Source organism: Rhinolophus hipposideros (genome assembly GCF_964194185.1).
Source record: "Rhinolophus hipposideros genome assembly, chromosome: 7".
NCBI classification, from domain to species: Eukaryota; Metazoa; Chordata; class Mammalia; order Chiroptera; family Rhinolophidae; genus Rhinolophus; species Rhinolophus hipposideros.
The window spans coordinates 18,995,752-19,013,682 of NC_138053.1; the positions used below are offsets into that span (position 1 = coordinate 18,995,752).

The 17,931-nt window shown below is 33.3% G+C and overlaps 1 protein-coding gene across 3 annotated transcripts in view; it reads right to left on the bottom strand.

Moving 5' to 3' along the window:
• Positions 1-3,223: 3,223 nt before the first annotated feature.
• The window catches only part of DMXL1 (Dmx like 1), a 112,578-nt gene continuing 97,870 nt past the window's right edge, over positions 3,224-17,931 (bottom strand). For 2 of the 3 annotated variants that reach the window (XM_081054297.1, XM_081054299.1), the window contains 6 exons: positions 17,450-17,577; positions 14,667-14,759; positions 13,072-13,163; positions 11,938-11,990; positions 5,677-5,894; positions 3,233-3,953 (listed from right to left, as the gene is read on the bottom strand). In XM_081054297.1, coding sequence (XP_080910423.1) covers positions 3,729-3,953; positions 5,677-5,894; positions 11,938-11,990; positions 13,072-13,163; positions 14,667-14,759; positions 17,450-17,577 — 809 coding nt within the window. In that variant the 3' untranslated portion in view covers positions 3,233-3,728. Of the gene's footprint in view, positions 3,954-5,676; positions 5,895-11,937; positions 11,991-13,071; positions 13,164-14,666; positions 14,760-17,449; positions 17,578-17,931 lie in introns of all 3 variants that reach the window. The other variant, XM_081054298.1, reaches the window with a different exon arrangement.

Here is a 17,931-nt window from a genome sequence, read left to right on the forward strand (position 1 = left end):
AACTCAAAAACAGATTTGGCTTTAAAAATAACTGTAGCAAAAGCTATACACATTTCCAAAAGACCTATAGGTACATTTATGTAATCTATGTTCAACTTTATCCCAGCACTGCAAAGTGTTAACATTTTAATTTTTTAAAAAAGTATTATTAAATATCTAAAATATCTCAGCAATTCAAAGATGAGTATTCCTGACCACTTTACTCAAGAGAGCAGCTCCCAAAATTATCAAGTCCTATTTGGTATAAAAATACAGCTTTTTTTCCCACCAACACACACATAAATATCTTTGATATCACATTACTGAGTGGTGTTTAAAGGAGTTTGGAAAAATATTGTTTCCTTCTTCCTTCTCCCATGTTAAAGTTTTGTGTGTATTCTTCCATACATAATATTTCTATAGGACTAAACACAAAACGGTATGGGATATTACATCTTTTGCTTTACAATTTTTCCTCACCAACCTCTTTTCAGAGCAACAGATACAAATCTAACCTTCTTTTAGTGTTGAGAGAATATTCCACTGTATGGATGTACCACAATTTATTCAACCATTTGCCTATAAATTAACATTTAGGTTTCTAGTTATTTTTGATCCAATAGATGTTTCAATAAATATCTGTGTACATATATTTTTGTTCAGGAGTATTTTTCTTTTTTGCATACTATCTCAAAAATAAGACTGCTCTGCAAAAGGATATATTTAGTCTGTATGGATAACTTTGTAACACTTTAATTCTGCCAGCAATGTTTCAGTGTGCCCATTTCCTGCATCTTCACCAAAATCGATGTTGTCACTGTTTAGACTTTATACCAATTGATAAAGGAAAAGTGGTATCACTTTTTTTTTAACATTGTTTAACCATTAGTGAGGATAAACATACTTTATGCTTGCTGACTTTTTCAATGCCCTGTTCTATGAATTGTTTGCTGATTTCTTCAATAATCTATCATTTTAAAGTTTTCTTTGCATACAGGGACATTAATATTTTTCCTATTACTATTGCACACATATTTCTTCTAGTCTACCTGTTCTTTTAACTTTGACTGTGGCCCCCTGCCATATAACATTGAAATTTTTTGTTTAGTAAAATGTTTTTCTGGGTTTCCAACTCTGTTAAAAACATCACTCACCCCTCTAAGGATATCTTTAAGTGGATATCTTTGTATTGTGTTCTGACTGTTGAAACTGCAGTGAGAAATTTCCACAATGTTTTTCAAGAAAAAGTAATTAACAAATAAGAAGAAATTATTTTGGGCAAGAAAAAGAGACAGCAGGAAAGGAGGACGGAGTTGACTCTTTCATGATTCTAAGTAAGAAAATTCCTACATTTCAGAAAATGAGACTTGTGATGTTGTGAATTCTTCCATCATTACAAAGCCACATTCTCAGAAAAACGCAAAAATTAAAAAACGTATTTTGATGTATTCACTCCATTAGTGTGGATGAAAATTTACCTATATACACATATATATCTCTTTAAAAATCCCAACTATTTTTATTCTCACCTTTTTTGAATAATGCTTACCTATTAAGTTAAAAAGAAGAAAAGGAAGGACAGAGTATCTGGGAAGATTATTCAATCCTTCCTACATTAACCGAATAAAATACAGAAATTCTCCATTTTAAAATGTAACATATACTTTAAGTCAACTAAAGTGGTATAAAAGTTACTTAAAATAATAGAATGCTAAAAAAAGTTACTGTATCATTGTTTATTTAAAATATTATGATTCTGTATGTAAATACATATGGGCTTACATAATTTATTATTCATATAAACCCTCAATTAAAATGCTCAATTGTTCATCCACAATGCCTTTTTTCTAATAAGCATAATAAATTTTTTATCTCACTGAAAGTGTTTAAAGCCTTCTGAATCTTGATTTGTGAAGAAATCACTGAAAAATAACTTATGTTTAAATATATCAATGATATTGTTTGCAACGCTGTCACAGATTTCTTCATGGCAAAAGTCATATTGTTATTGTACAATTTACAGGTTAATGTTATTATGTGCACACAAACTCTGTCCATAATGACAGTGTTTTCACTGCAACCAGCTCACCACATTCAAAATTATGACTACAATTTACAAAATCTTTAACAATATACTTTTAAAATAAAAGTATCCTGAGGATATTACAAAATGCATTTTACCAGCCCTTCATTTCTTTGCTTTATTTAACTCTTTAATTTCCAAGATAATAGTTGTTCATATTTTATTAAATAAAAATGTTCTCATAGTTCCTATTAACAAAATATATTTAAGCTAAGTAGCATATAATTATCCCTTAAACACCTCACTCCATCTGCCTCTCATCTTGGTTAAAATCAAGTATTTATCAAGTTTTCTATAATTCTGAATCCCAAAAGGTATAGCACAAAACAGGGAATAAGGATTAGCACATTTAAGTTACAAGCATTGTGCATTTTTAATATTTTGGTCATATTTTATAATAAAATAATGTTTTGGCAAAAAATAATAAAATACAAAGTTTAGTTTGTTTTCTATTAATGGTAGACCTTGCAAGTGTTTTAAGAGTATATATTTGTAAATACTACCTATTTAATTTGACTGTTTTCACATTTGTTTCTAAAAACACTGCTATAAGGTTTTCAGAACTTTGAGACTAAAAGCACCAAAAAAAAAAAAAGAAATAAAAATGAAATTTAAGTAAAATATTTGATGCTCAAAACAAAATCCTTTTACAAATTTATAAACAACTTTTAAGTGTCTCATATATGCCAGCACAGAATCGTTATTGCCTGCGATGACTTATTTGACTCAATGTAAATGTAATCTTTAAAACAATAATTTTGGAAGTCTTCCTGAAATTTATTTGAAAATTTAAATGGGAGTTCAAAAATTAAAAAAAAAAAACAGCTGCAAAAAAACTTGTTATTCTAGTGGTAGTAGTTGTTATGGCACAAAAACACATGAAAAGACTTGTAGCTTTCTCTTATATATACACAAAGTAAATTCAAATAAGATGTGTAAGGTATATTTTATATATATATATGTATATATACATATATACATATATGTGTGTGTATATATATATATATATATACATATATATATATATATATATATACACACACACACACACATATATATATACACAACCACACATGTATACATACACATACTTGGGCTCCAGAAGAGAAACTGGTGAAAACTTACATAATGAGCCATTTGGCTCATCACTGAAGACCCAGTGACAGTTTTAATGGAGATGTTCATTATTTTATTGATTCTTACCAAAATATCAATCTGTCATTAATTAAGAGAAGAGTTTGAGATGTCTACGTTTGAAAAAGGAAATGAGAATATGTTGAATGAAGTGATGACTGATGTGGAACTGCCTTTACAGAAAGGTTATTTTTACTGTGAAAAAAATTCATGCAGAGATATCTGCAGAAGATTTTATCAACCAGAAGAAAACAAAGCTCCTTTAACATTATGAAATACTCACTATAACATACTATAAATATGTATTCTTACAGCATTATTTATACATTCTACTTTGGGCAAAATAGTCTAATTCTGAATGACCTTTTTAATTTTTAAGGCATCAGTGCATCCAGGGCAAAGCTCCACAAAATAAATATGAAAACAAGAATGCATTAGCTCATTTGTGGAATAGAAAGTAATCACTGTACATTACATGTGTTGGCCACTTCTATAGATTAGGTAACAAATTATACATTTTACTGTCAAAATGTTACAGCATAAATTTCACATCATTTCGCAACACTTCATTTAATGGGCTAAACTGATCCGGCAGTATTCTCATTTTCATTGTTCCATCAGCTCCACACGAAAAAATGTGATTGGCTGGCCCTGTCTCAATCTGCATCACTCCTGTTCCAATATTTCTGAAAATGGATTGCCGAGCATGTTCATTAATGAAAGTGTGAAGAAGACTGAAGGTAGAGAAACTCCAAATCTGAAAGATATTAAGAACAAAGTAAAAATTGGGGTTGATGATTACCTAAAATATCCAAATGTAAAATTCAGGCCTATCTTCTTGTGCAAATAGGGAATTTCTAAAACAAGATGGAGAAAAACCTGTGTAGGCCTAAGTTCATAAAATCTTGATTCTGTATAGAGTGTGGCAATTTTCCAAATCACTTTGATATTATTTCATTCTGCAAAATCCATTCAGTAGGAGAGGAAGGTATTTTTAAATCCTGCATTGGAGATGAGAAAACTTAGGTACAAGAAGGTTAACTGTACAAAGCTAAAGAAATTTGCACTATTATGTAAGATTTTCTATCTTTTAGCAAAGCTTTTTCTATAGTGGGATGATCCCTTCTCTATAATATGGAAGAGGAAAGTACCAGACACCCAGAGGCCCTCAGACCAGGCAAAACTATGTTCCATTTGCAATGATAAAGGTAATTATTATAACATCAGTATACTTAAGTTTACTAAACAGATGTTTTTTTCAGCCCTTACCAAAATAAATGTCTGTTCCTAAAGTAATTTATAAGTATCTTCACATATATGAAGAACTTAAATGCTTTCAGGACATCATTTTACGTTTAAGGAAACCAGTATATTTCCTGTTTTTTTAGATCACATTAAAACCAACAACTTTATTTTCTTTGTAAAATAAATCAATTCTTACTATTCTAGAAGTTATTGTTTAACTGTGATTTCTGAATATTACATTGGATATTTCAAACATGTTTTTATTCTATTAAATAATAAATCTCAGATTAGAGCACAAACTAAAGAACTATCTAAAACATTTTATGAACTGCCTAAACTGGCGGCAGTTTAAATAAGAAACTAGCTTTGAACTGAAGGAAAAGATTTCTGTATGGAAGTTGGTGTATCTATTTTATTTTAAGAAAAGCCTTTTTAAAATTCTACAATTCAGGCTGAGAATTTTTTCTGGCTTGAGAATTATGAAAACAATATGCTGGCTCTAACAAAGTAGTCCAATTTAATTGTACAAAATAGTCTTTCTCGTGCTTCAATTAATGGATTCTAAGAAATCAGGCTCCTCTAGTAGGTTATTAAGCATTAGAATAATTTAGGGACTAGTCTAAAATACCTTATTCCTATAGATCTTTCCAAATGTGGCCAGAGGACCCTCCATCAAAACCACTAGGTATGTGTTATAAAAATGCACATTCCTGAACCTTGGACTTACCAACTGAGTATTTTCAGGGTGGGACCTAGCAACATTATTTTTGGAGTAGGGTACATTTTTAATAAGCTGCTTAACAGTTTAAACAATCTCTTAAGTTTTAAACACAGTGGAGTTTGAAGAAAACTCTCATAGGCAGGGCTCATCCAGGTACATTAAGAATTCTTGAATCAGGCACTGAGTGCTTGCATGCCGCTGCTACAAATGAAAAAAATACTCATAAGGAAATATGGCAGTATATTTCACAGCACCTGAAATTGAATTCAATAACTTTCAACATGCAGTCAAGACTAATTAATGTCTGAAATAAGGTTAGAGCTTGTGCTTTAACCAACTGAGCCATCTGGCCATCCCTCATTAAAAGATTTATTAAATAGCAATTAACATGGTGGACTACAAAGGAGTTAATATTTCTATTATGTAAATGGATGATGTCATCAATATGATTAAATACCTAAGGTTTTTGAAGATTGTTTTCATTTTGTAGATATGGTGGCATTACTATATTTACCTTTATGCTGCCTTCAGCAGATCCTGTAACGAAGTACTCTTCAGTCTGATCAATAGAAATGGCTTTAACAGGAGAATCATGGCTCTGGAAAAGCTGCCTCCGTTGTCGTTGCTGAAGGTCAAATACACATGTAAAGCCTTTTCTGCCACATGATATTAGTAGCTGATGCTTTGGAGCATATGCTAAAACAGTGGCTCCACTATCATGGCAAATAAATGCTGAAAGTTAAAAAAGAAAAAAAACAAGTAAAAACCATTTAACAGTATAAGAAACAAACGTCTGGCTTTTGGCTAAGGTGGAATGTTAGAGAACAGATTTATCCTTCTGCCTGAAACAATTAAAAAATCAAACGATATAGAGGAAACAATGGTTTGAGACCTTGGGCATCAGGCAATGAAGAGAAATGATCTCTATGACATGGGAAACAAACTGGGTGAGCCATACAACTACATAGCTTATTGCCTATGAAGTGTTTTCTGGCCATGGCACAAGGAAGGGGAACCCACCTGAATCAGGTTCCTGTTCTCAGAAGCCATAGTGGAAAACCTCTATGGCACAGGATAGAATACTCAGAAGGGTTCTATCACAGTAGCAGGGCAAAATTAACCCCAAATGCTGCTTTGGTCCTGTTTAACAAAGCCCCCCAAATCTAACTGTTTCCAAGTAACTTAGGCAAAATATTTAACTGTTTCCAAGTAAATTATTCCCAGAACAAAGCTCAAAAATATTTACGGAATACGAAAATAATTAGCACCTAATAAAGTAAAATTCACAATGCCTGGCATCTACTACAAAATTATCAGGCATGCAAAGAAGAAAATACAACCTAGAAGGAGAAGAAAATCCATCAATTGACACTAACCCAGAAAATGACAGGGATGATAGAATTAGCAGATAAGGAAATTATGAGTATATTGCATATGTGCATGAAGCTAGATGAAAGATTGAGCACATTAAAGAGACATGAAAGATATTTTTAAAAAAACCCCTAATCAAAAGTGCAGAGATTAAAAACCACATGTTTGAATGAAAAATAAACTGGATGGGATTAAGAGCAGATTAAACACTGTAAAAAAATTAGTGAACTTGAAGACATAGCAGTATGAATATCAGAAATATAAAATTACAATTAATATTTTTCTTAAAAAAATATTGCCTAATAAATCTTAGGAAAAAAAAATCTGTAAAAAGCTCAAAGACAATATAGCATAATAACAGAGAGTGAAGATTCAGGAGTTAGAATGCCAAGGTTTAAATCCTGGATTTTGTGTGGATTTATGTGTATACCCTAGGTGAATTATTTAACCTAAGTCTCAGTTTCATCATTTATAAAAGACATAACACCACCTGTCTCAAAGGTTTGTGTGAAGATTAAATTAGCTAATATATTCACAGCATGCATAGTACTTGGCACATAGTAAGTATTCAATAAAATTTAATTATTATTATTGTAAGAATATAAATAAATCTAACTACAGAGAGGGATTTTAAAAATCTTTTACCAGCACTTTTGAGATAAAACTCAGAGTAAAATGCAAAAATTGTAAGTATACATCCTTTATGAGCTTTGACAAAGATACTCATATCAAGACATAAAATGTTTCCATCATCCCTTGCAAGTTCCCTCATGCCTCTTTGTAACCAATTCTCCTCTCCCAAAGAGAGTCACTACTCTATTTTTTATCTGATTAGTTTTGCCTCTTCCTGAACTACATATAAATGGAATTTTATACAATATACTCTTTTTATGCCTGGTTTCTTTTCCTTCAACATGTTTTAGAAGTTATTCCATGTTGTCCCATGTACCAGTAGATCATGCTTTTATTGCTGAACAGTATTCTATCACATAAATATATCCCAGTTTCCTACAATTATTATAGCACTATCTGTTGATAAAACTATGTCTCCATTGAATTATCTTTGGTCTTTATTAACAATCAGTCAACAGACCAACACTATACATGTGTGGGTCTATTACTGGGCTCTCTACAGGCATACCCTGCTTTATTATGCTTTGCTTTATTGCACTTCACAGATATGGTGCTATTAGAAATTGAAGACTTGTGGCAACCCTGCATCGACCAAGTCTATTGGTGCCATTTTTCCAAGAGAACTTGCTCACTTCATGTCTCTGTCATATTTTAGTAATTCTTGCAATATTTCAAACTTTTCCATTATTATTACATTTGTTATAATGATCTGTGATCAGTGATCTTTGACGTTACTATTGTAATTATCATAGGGTCCACGAACCATGCCCACATAAGACAGTAAACTTAACTGATAAATGTGTGTGTTCTGACGGCTCTACCAACCAACCGGCTGTTCCCCCATCTCTCTCTCTCTCTCCTTGGACCTTCTATTCCCTTAGATACAACAATATTGAAAGTAGGCCAATTAATCATCCAACAATGGACTCTCAGTGTTCAAGTGAAAGGAAGAGGCATGTCTCTCTCTTTAAATCAAAAGCCTGGAGCTGAGCTGTGCCCTCCACAACTAAGATTGAAAGGACAACAACTTGACTTGGAAAAAAGTCCTGGAAATACACACTGTTCCCCAATAACTGAAGTCCTGTTCCCTTTCCCCAATAAAATCTTAAAAAAAAAAAAAAAAAAAGCTAGAAGTGATTAAGCTTAGTGAGGAAGGCATGTCAAAAGCCAAAATCGGCCAAAAGCTAGTCCTCTTGTACCAAACAGTCAAGTTGTGAATGCAAAGGGAAATTTTTTGAAGGAAATTAAAAGTTCTACTCCAGTGAACACACAAAAACAGCCTTATTGCTGATATAGAGAAAGTTTTAGTGGCTAGAAGCTCAAACCAGCCACAACATTCCCTTAAGCCAAAGATTAATCCAGAGCAATGCCTTCTCTTTACTTCTATAAAGGTGGAGAGAGGTGAGGAAGCTGCAGAAGAAAAGCTGGAAGCTAGCAGAGGTTGGTTCATGAGGTTTAATGAAAGAAGCCATCCATAACATGAAAGTGCAAGATGAAGTAGCAAGTGCTGTTGAGAAGCTGCAGCAAGTTCTCCAGAAGAACTAGCTCAGATAATTAAGGAAGGTGCTTACACTAGATGACAGATTTTCAGTACAGACAAAACCACCTTATATTGTAAGAAGATGCTGTCCAGGAATTTCATAGCTACCGAGAAGTCAATGCCTGGCTTCAAAGCTTTAAGGGACAGGCTGATGTTCTTGTTAGGGACTAATGCAATTAGTGACTTTGAGTTGAAGCCAACGCTCACTTACAAACACTCCAAAAATCCTAAGGCCCTTAAGAATTATGCTAAACCGACTCTGCCTATGGTCTATACAAGGAACAAATAAGCCTGGATGACAGCCTATCTGTTTACAACATGGTTAAATGAAAACTTTAAGCCCACTGATACCTACTACACAGAAAAAAAGATTCCTTTCAAAATATTACTGTTTATCCACAATACATGTGGTCACTGAGTTCTGATGGCAATTATACAACAAGATTAATATTTTCATGCCTGCTAACACATCTGTTCTGCAGCCAATGGATCAAGGAATAATTTTTGTTTTCTTTAAAAAAGGGCGCAGCTCACAGTGGCCCATGTGGGGATCAAACCGGCAACCTTGGTGTTATCAGCACCATGCTCTAACCAACTGAAATAACCGGCCACCCCCTAATTTTAAATCTTACTACTTAAAAAATACATTTTGTAAGGCTGTAGATGACATAGATAGTGATTCCTCTAGTGAATCTGGGCCAAGTAAATTGAAAACCTTCTGGAAAGGACTCCCCGTTCTAGATGCCGTTAAGAACATGTGTGACTCATAGGAAGAGATCAAAGTATCAACATTAACAGGAGTTTGGAGGACAGTGATTGCAACCTTCCTGGATGACTTTGAGCAATTCAAGACCTCAGTGGAGGAAGTAACTACAGATGTGGTGGATGTAACAAGAGAACTAGAATTAGAAGTGGAGCCTGGAGATATGGCTGAATTGCTGCAACCTCATGATACAATGTGAACAAATGAGGAGTTGCTTCTTATGGACGAGCAAAGAAAGTGGTCTCCTGGGATGGAACCAATTCTGGATGAAGGTGCTGTGAAGACTGTTGAAATGTCAACAAAAGATTTAGACATTACATAAACTTAGTTGATAAAAAGCAGCAGCAGGGTTTAAGAGGATCGACTCCAATTTTGAAAGAAGTTCTGTATTTTACTGTAAGTAAAATACTATCAAACAGCATCGCATGACAAGAGCAATAGTTCATGAAAGGAAGAGTCAATTGATGTGGTAAACTTCAATGTTGTCTTATTTTAAGAAGTTACCACAACCATCCCATCCTTTAGCAGCCCCCATCCTGATCAGTCAGCAGTCATCAACACTGAGGCAAGATCCTCCACCAGCAAAAAATTATGCCTCACTGAAGGCGCAAATGATGGTTAGCATTTTTTAGCAATAAAGTATTTTTTAATCAAGTTATGTACATTGCTTTTTTAGACATAATGCTATTGCACACTTAATAGACTATGGTATAGTGTAAACATAACTTTTATAGGCAATGGGAAACCAAAAGATTTGTGTGACTCACTTTACAAGCATCCCTCGAAGATACTGCAGGTTCAGTTCTAGACCACTGCAATAAAGTGAATATCACAATAAAGCAAGTAGTAATCTTTTTGCTGGTGGAGAGTCTTGCCTTTAATTTGTAAAAAATGCAACGTCTGTGAAGAACAATAAAGCAAAGTGCAATAAAATCGTATGCCTGTAGAACAATATTCACTGTGTTGCGGTGCTGTGGAAACGAACCCACAATATTGCCGAGGTATGCCTGTATCTTGTTCCATGATCTGTGTCTAGTCTTAAGCCAACATTACCATGTCTTAATTGCTGTAGATTTATAGTAAGTCCGGAAATCAGGTAGGGTGAGTCCTCCAAGTTTGTTTTCCTTCAGTATTCAGTATCCTAGGTCTGGTGCTTCTTTATATAAACTTTGGAACTATTTTGCTGATATCTGCAAAATAGCTGGCTGGATTTTGATTAGGATTGTATTGAATTTATAAAGTTGGGAGGTACTGAGATTGTAACAATATCGAGTCTTCCAATCTGTGAATGTGAAAGATCTGCCCTTTTATTTTATTTTATGTTTAAAGATTTCACTGGGGAAGGGGAACAGGACTTCAATGGGGAACAGTGTGTACTTCCAGGACTTCTCCCAAGTCAAGTTGTTGTCCCCTTAATCCTAGCCGTGGAGGGTGCAGCTCAGCTCCAGGTCCACCTGCTGTTGTTAACTGCAGGCAGCAAAGCCCACCATCCCTTTCAGGAGTCCAACAGGCAACTTTGTGGTTGAGAGGACGCGCTCCAACCAACTGAGCCATCCGGGAGCTCAGCGGCAGCTCAGCTCAGGGTGCCGTGCTCAATCTCAGTTGCAAGGGGTGGAGCCCACCATCCCTTGTGGGAGTAGAGGAGTCAAACCGGCAACCCTGTGGCTGAGAGCCCACTGGCTCATGTGGGAATCGAACCGGCAGCCTTTGACGTTAAGAGTATGGAGCTCCAAATGACTGAGCCACTGGGCCGCCCCCCCCCCCCCGCCCATTTATTTAGATCTTTGATTTCTTGTATCTTTTATGTAGTTTCCTCCAACAGATGCTATACATATTTTGTTAGAGTTATGCCTCAATATGTCATTATTTTGGGTGCTACTATACATGGTAATGTTTTAAAAATTTCAAGTTCCATTTGTTCACTGCTGGTATACAGGGGAGCAACTGACTTTATAGTACATTGACCATGTATCCTGTGACTTTGCTATACTTGCACGTTAGTTCTTTCTGGTAAGTTTTTTTTTGGAGATTCTTTGGGATTTTCTATACAGATAATCATGTCACCTGTGAATAAAGGCAGTTTTATTTCTACTGTTCCAATCTGTATACATTTTATTTCCTTTTCTTGTCTTATTGCGTTAGAACTTCCAATACAATGTCAGTTAAATAGGAGTGGAGCAAGGGGACATAATATGCAATGATTGATGCTTACAATTATGATTTGTGACTATCAAATCCAAAGTAAAGACAATGATTTTTAAATTATCTATGTTCTATTGTCCTTCATCAAGGTATAATGAAGAGTTAACTATGTTGATTACATTTTTCTTGTTTCAAACTCTGCCACCCTTGGCAAACCTCGTGGGCTAATAAGTGTGTCATTAAAAAATCCATTTAAAAATAAATCATTTTTAACTTACGAATTTCTTGACTTTCAAAATTTATAAAATTTCACTCTCAAAACTTACCATGTACTAAACTATTGGAAGGTGTTACAAGAGTATCCCACAAACATACGTTTCTGAAAAGAAAAAAGATTACTTCTTGAGTGACACAAAATGTTAACACAATTAAAAGTATGTCTCAGTTACATAACATTTGAACCTTGTTCTTACAGAAAGTTCTTAAATTTATAAAAGCACATAATACAAGCAGCTAATACATTTATGTATGATTGATTTTTATAGAAAATTTGAAAAAAAACTATACTTTCATAAAACTGAATAACTTAAGAATAACATGTATTTCCATCTGAAGATGGAAGCTACTTTTTATGTTAATTTATTCTCTAACAGTAAGACTGATATACACAAATATGCACAAATATACACAAATTCAGGATAACTGAATTTTCTGGAGCACAAAGAAAACTTAGTTTTACTATAAATAAGGGCAGCTTTTACACTCCTTTTTATGAGTTGCAAAAAAGGCACCAAGACATAAGAATTTCTATGGAAGATAGGCTGAAAATTTCATACTCCTACAATCCCATTTCTAGGGCAAAATGTGACCTCACAGGTAAATATAAAAGATCAGCTACCTCAGTTGGCCTTGATCTCACAACTCAGCTATAGGAGGGAAGGCAAAAGTTAGGGGTGTGGAAACAGAGGCAGGAGTAGACATTTTCTTACATATTTAAAATTTTTGCCAGAATGGGGACAGATTGCCAATGATTAGCTATTGTACAACTAACAAGTCTCTGAATTTCCTGTTATCTTTTTGTGAAACAATGATAATAACTAATAGAGCCATGGTGAGGATTAAATAGCATGACCAATAAATAGCTGTGTTCTTTTTCTTGCCTCTAGATTTAACACATATAAAATGATATGAAAAAAATTAATTCCACCATCAATCAAATCCCTTTCTCCTAAAGTCTTAACATTAGAACATTAAAAATATGAAAGAAATGGATTGTTTCTAATGGTACCATAATATTCTTAAATTTACTATTAGAATACTAAAAATGCCCTAGAAACAATTTTTATAATAAAAGTATTCAAAGGCATAATTATGAAAACATTGAGACATAATGACAAAGCAATTAAAAATAAAGCTTAGCTATACATATACATACTTCAGTTTTAGTTATAATCTCTTACCTATTGTCAGTTGAAAGACCAGCTGTAGCTATCAGAGAGGAGGAACTAATGAAGATAAAATCATTGGCTGTTTTGTTATGACACTGCCAAGTCTAGAATGGTTATAACAACAAATGTTAATATTGTCATTAACAATTTTATACCTAGGTAGATGCATTAATCAAAAAGTGATCCTGTAATTTGTGGCTTGCTTAAACCCTGTTTTTTTCTCCCCCTGAACTTTAGAAAAGTTTCAAGCGTAGTACAGAGAACTTTCATACACCCTTTACCTAGATTTACCAATTTTTAACATTTGCTATATTTGTCTTGCCTCTCTTTTTTACACACTTTTCCTGAATCATTTAAATAAGCAGCATACTTCATGACGCTTTCCAAGGCCCTTTGTTTTCATTCAAACAAAAGCTCAAAGGGAAACAAAAGGTTAAACTCTAAATATTTCCTTTAGAATATTTATGAAAATTTTTGTCTTAGAAGACAGAGAGTAGGATCTCAGGTGAAATTATTCATTTTCAGAAATATTCAAACTTTTAAATAATTCTTCAAATATGTGAATAAAAACATATTAATAGTCAACAAAATTTTTAAAAATTACGTTTTTCAATATTCCACCAAACAATAACTTAAAATATTATGAGGTTTAGTCAATTATATAGACTTTCAAGTTATACTTATTCAGATATTTCTTTTCAATAAAAAATGACTTTTTAAAGCATGTTAAAAGCATCACATGAAAGATTTTTCCTTTGAGTCACTTACCATTCCCTTTGCCCGTTTTGAAGATAAGTCCTAGTAACAAAATCTACTCTAACTCCCCAAATCCAATTATGTAAATTTTTAATCCAATTTATCTCTTTAGAAATTAAATAACAAAAGGCAGTCCTTTAGGGAACATCAACTTGTATATTTAAATATGTAGGCTTAAAGAAAATTTGAGGAAAAATAAATACTCTTTCAAGGTACCCTCATTAAACCCTTCCTTGCTTGCTTTCACTCAGATTCCAGTATTTAACCTTGGGTAAATTACCAGAGTCTAAAGCCATACTCTTATTTTGTTCTCGATAGGTATTGTTTAGTTTTATAAAGCGCTTTACTAAAAAATATATTAAATATAAATTCAGTGTTCTATGAAACTGAAGAAGGTTCATTAAACCCATATGATCCTGAGTAGAGTTGTATATTTTTATTTTTTGTTAAGAGATGGGCAAGAAAATAATAATACGGGCTATAGGATATGCTTTCTACTTTGTTTGTTCATAAGAGACAGCTGAAGAAAAGCAACCAGGTACACTGGTCTGCTCATTCTTTTTAGGTATAATACCCATTGCAGCTTTGTAAGGCTGGAAAAGGGCTTGAGTAACCCACAGGTTGCATGGGTCTCTGGAGGTACACGTTGGTTCTATAAAGGTTAATTTTCCAAGTTACCAGAAATTTTTATACCTCACAAGGTAATTTTCACATAATACAAGGACAAGAGCTTGTAGTAAACTGAACACATAAGACCAGATAGATTTTATTTTTTGGCTTTAATATTTCTTGCCTCAAATATATATTCTCCATGTCTTTACAAATTTTAAGGTTAGGAATTCTTGGCTTACCAGGTATGGCTTAGGCATGCTTCCAGTAACTGGACAACATTTCCAGTTTGTTTGATACAAACTTAAATATCCATCAGCATCAGCTATTCCAAACTTAGGGAAAAAATATTTAAAAATGTTTAATACAAAAGCACATATTTACCCTTACTATCAATCCCATATTTTGATTCTTAAATATTTGACTGATAAATTGTTCGACTTTTCACTTCCCCTATGTGTTAATCTAGTCCAGAGAAACGTTTAGCTACTGCTTAACACATTTCCAGGGTAGACGTAAAGGAAACAAACATCAGACACCCATTTTATTATACTAACCAACAGCATAGTCTGTATATTCTCCGTATAGAAAAAAGGCTCATTTTAATGTATATTCCTTCATTAGTAAGGGTTATTGGCAATGCAGTTTTTTAAAAAAATAAATTGATTGTTCACATCCTTTGTCTATTTCTCTATTAAGTAGTCTTTTAAATAATGATTGATAGGGCTAATATTAGGAATACTAACCAATTGCTTACTATATTTGTTACAGATATTTTCCCAGGGTCTATCCTTTTTGTGATTTATCTGATGTGTTCTATAGTAGATCTAGGTACATTCTTCAGAAAGGGTATATGGAATGTGTTAAGTCTCTGCATACTTACAAATGTGTTTATTTTGCCATCAAATTTGAATAATAGTTTGGAAGAAACTGACTCACAGTTTCCATTCTTTGTTCATCATAATTCTGTGAGTATTGCTCTATTTGTTACCTCTATTTTTGAGTAGGCCAATGCCATTAATTTTGGAGGGGATGGTGGGGCAATTGTTAAGTAACCATTTTTATCCCCACTCCTTCCTAGAACCTTTCTTTCTTCTTGAATTAAAACAAAAACAAAGAAACAAACAAAAAAAACACGCAAATGAAATAATCAGAATGTATCTAGTCATGTGTTGTTTCTCAGTACTTCTGGCTAGTTACTTGGTAGGACCCTCCTTTTCTAAAATTCTAGTTTTTTCTTTGCTTTGGGGAAATCTTTATTGTACTATTCTTTTTTTTAAATTAAAGTTTATTGGAGTGACAATTGTTAGTAAAGTTACATAGGTTTCAGGTATACAATTCTGTAATACATCATCCATATATCACATTGTGTGTTCTCACCACCCAGAGTCAGTTCTCCTTCCATCACCATATATTTGACCCCATTTACTCTCTTCTACCACCCCTCCTCCCCCTTACTCTCTGGTAACCACTAAACTATTGTCTGAGTCTATGAGTTTTTGTTTCTTCATTTGTTTGTCTTGTTCCTTTGTTGTTTTCAGTTTTACATACCATGTATCAGTGAAATCATATTTATTTCACTACCCCAATTTTGGGAAATTGTATACTTTTAATTTCCAAGAATACTTTCCTTTCTTCTACTGCCTTTGTTTTATAGCACCTTGTTCTTATTTCAGGATGCAGCATCTTCCTGAATCTGAAAAACTGTTCCTCAAAGGTCATTTGTTCTGCTTAATGCCGTTTTTCAGGCTTAGTTTTTCTGCAGCGTTCCATGACTTTCGGCAGTCTATTTTTATTTATAATTGACAAATTGATCAGCATCATAATATAGTATGGGTCATTTGTTCCACTGATCCTAGTAAACTTCCCTACTAAGGGAGATAACATGCTTAGGTGCTGTGTTATTTGGCTCCATCATGGCTAACGTGAATCAACAGTAAGTTATCTCCCTGTCAGATACTTCGGCTGGCAATGATTGAAGAATAGTTCGTTGTGTCTTACAATATCCTATGTAAAAAACGTTAGGGTTACATCTATAAAATAATCCAAATTGTAGAAGGTCTTAAATGCCATGCTAAAGAATTTGGGCTTCTAGATACAATAAGGAGCCTTGCAGGGTTCTTTTGAAAAGAACAATAATATGATCTCATCTATAGTATAGTTACATAACTATGTAATTTGTTACCTAACTTTGTTGGCAACATGAAGGATGCACTAGATAGATAGGGTTAAGGTATACACATTAGGAAGAATATTTATAACCAAAGTGGAAAAGCATGAGCACATAGAGGATATTGATAGTTTACACAACTGAAACAACAGTAGGATTCTAAAGGCTTCTACATTAAATCCTGTTAATTGAGGATATGGGAAATGAGGTGTTCTAGAGAAGGGTTGGCAAACTTTTTCTAAAAGGGCCATATAGTAAATATTTTAGGCTTGCCAGCTATAAAGTCTTTGTTCTCTTGAACTCTGCTGTTACAGTGGAAAAGTAAACATAGAAAACAAATAATGAATAAAACTTTATTTACAAAAACAGGTGGATAGGTTGTAGTTGATGCCCTGTTCTGCAGCAGTGTTTCTCAAAACTTTAATGTGCCTAAAAATCACCAGAGTATCTGGCTAACATGCAGATGGTGATTCAGTAGGTCTGGAATAGGATCAATAATTTGCATTTCTAAGAACTCCCAGATGTTACTTGACTGTACGTTGAGTAGGTTCCAAAGGATAAACAAAGTATTTAATTAAAAAATCTATACTATAAGGTGGTTCTGTAATCATCTGGTCCTTAAGCATGATTTAAACAAATTTTAATAAACATGCATACAGTGTCTTTCCAGGAAGAACCAAATGAATTTAAGTGCTCTTGAAGAGAAAATTTTTTTAAAGAAGAATTCATATAGATTAATATTTTACCATTGGTTCACTGAGCTGCTCTCTTCAGAAACCCAAACTAGTAATATTTATAAACCTCCAACATAATCAAACCATTTTCCCATTTGCATTTTTATATACTATATGCTACCTTATTTCCCTGGTAGTTAAATCTCATTCTTGTAACTCTTGAATTACCGCCAGATCGAAAGCAGGTTATTTGCTGAGAATGGCCCCATTCAAACATTCTGACACTTCCATCTTGAGCGCCTGTCAGATCTGCATTATAGAGGGTAAAAATTACAAATTTATTTAAGGAATCTTTGGAAAACTTACTTTTTAATCCAATGTGAAACTCTTTATGAAAGAAACACCTACGAAATGAATCATAATTCATTTACATGAATTCATCAAATTCATTTACATGAATTTACCTTTGTATGAAATTTTGCTTGAATACCCTTAATCTTAAAAACAGGTAACTATATGATGTACTTTTATTTGAGAATATATCTTCACACAAAACAACAGAAGCAATTAAATCAGACCTCAACAAATTTTATTTCCTTTTAAAATTATCTCAATGTTTTAATAGCCTTTAATAAATAACTTTTATCGTAACCACTTAACAAA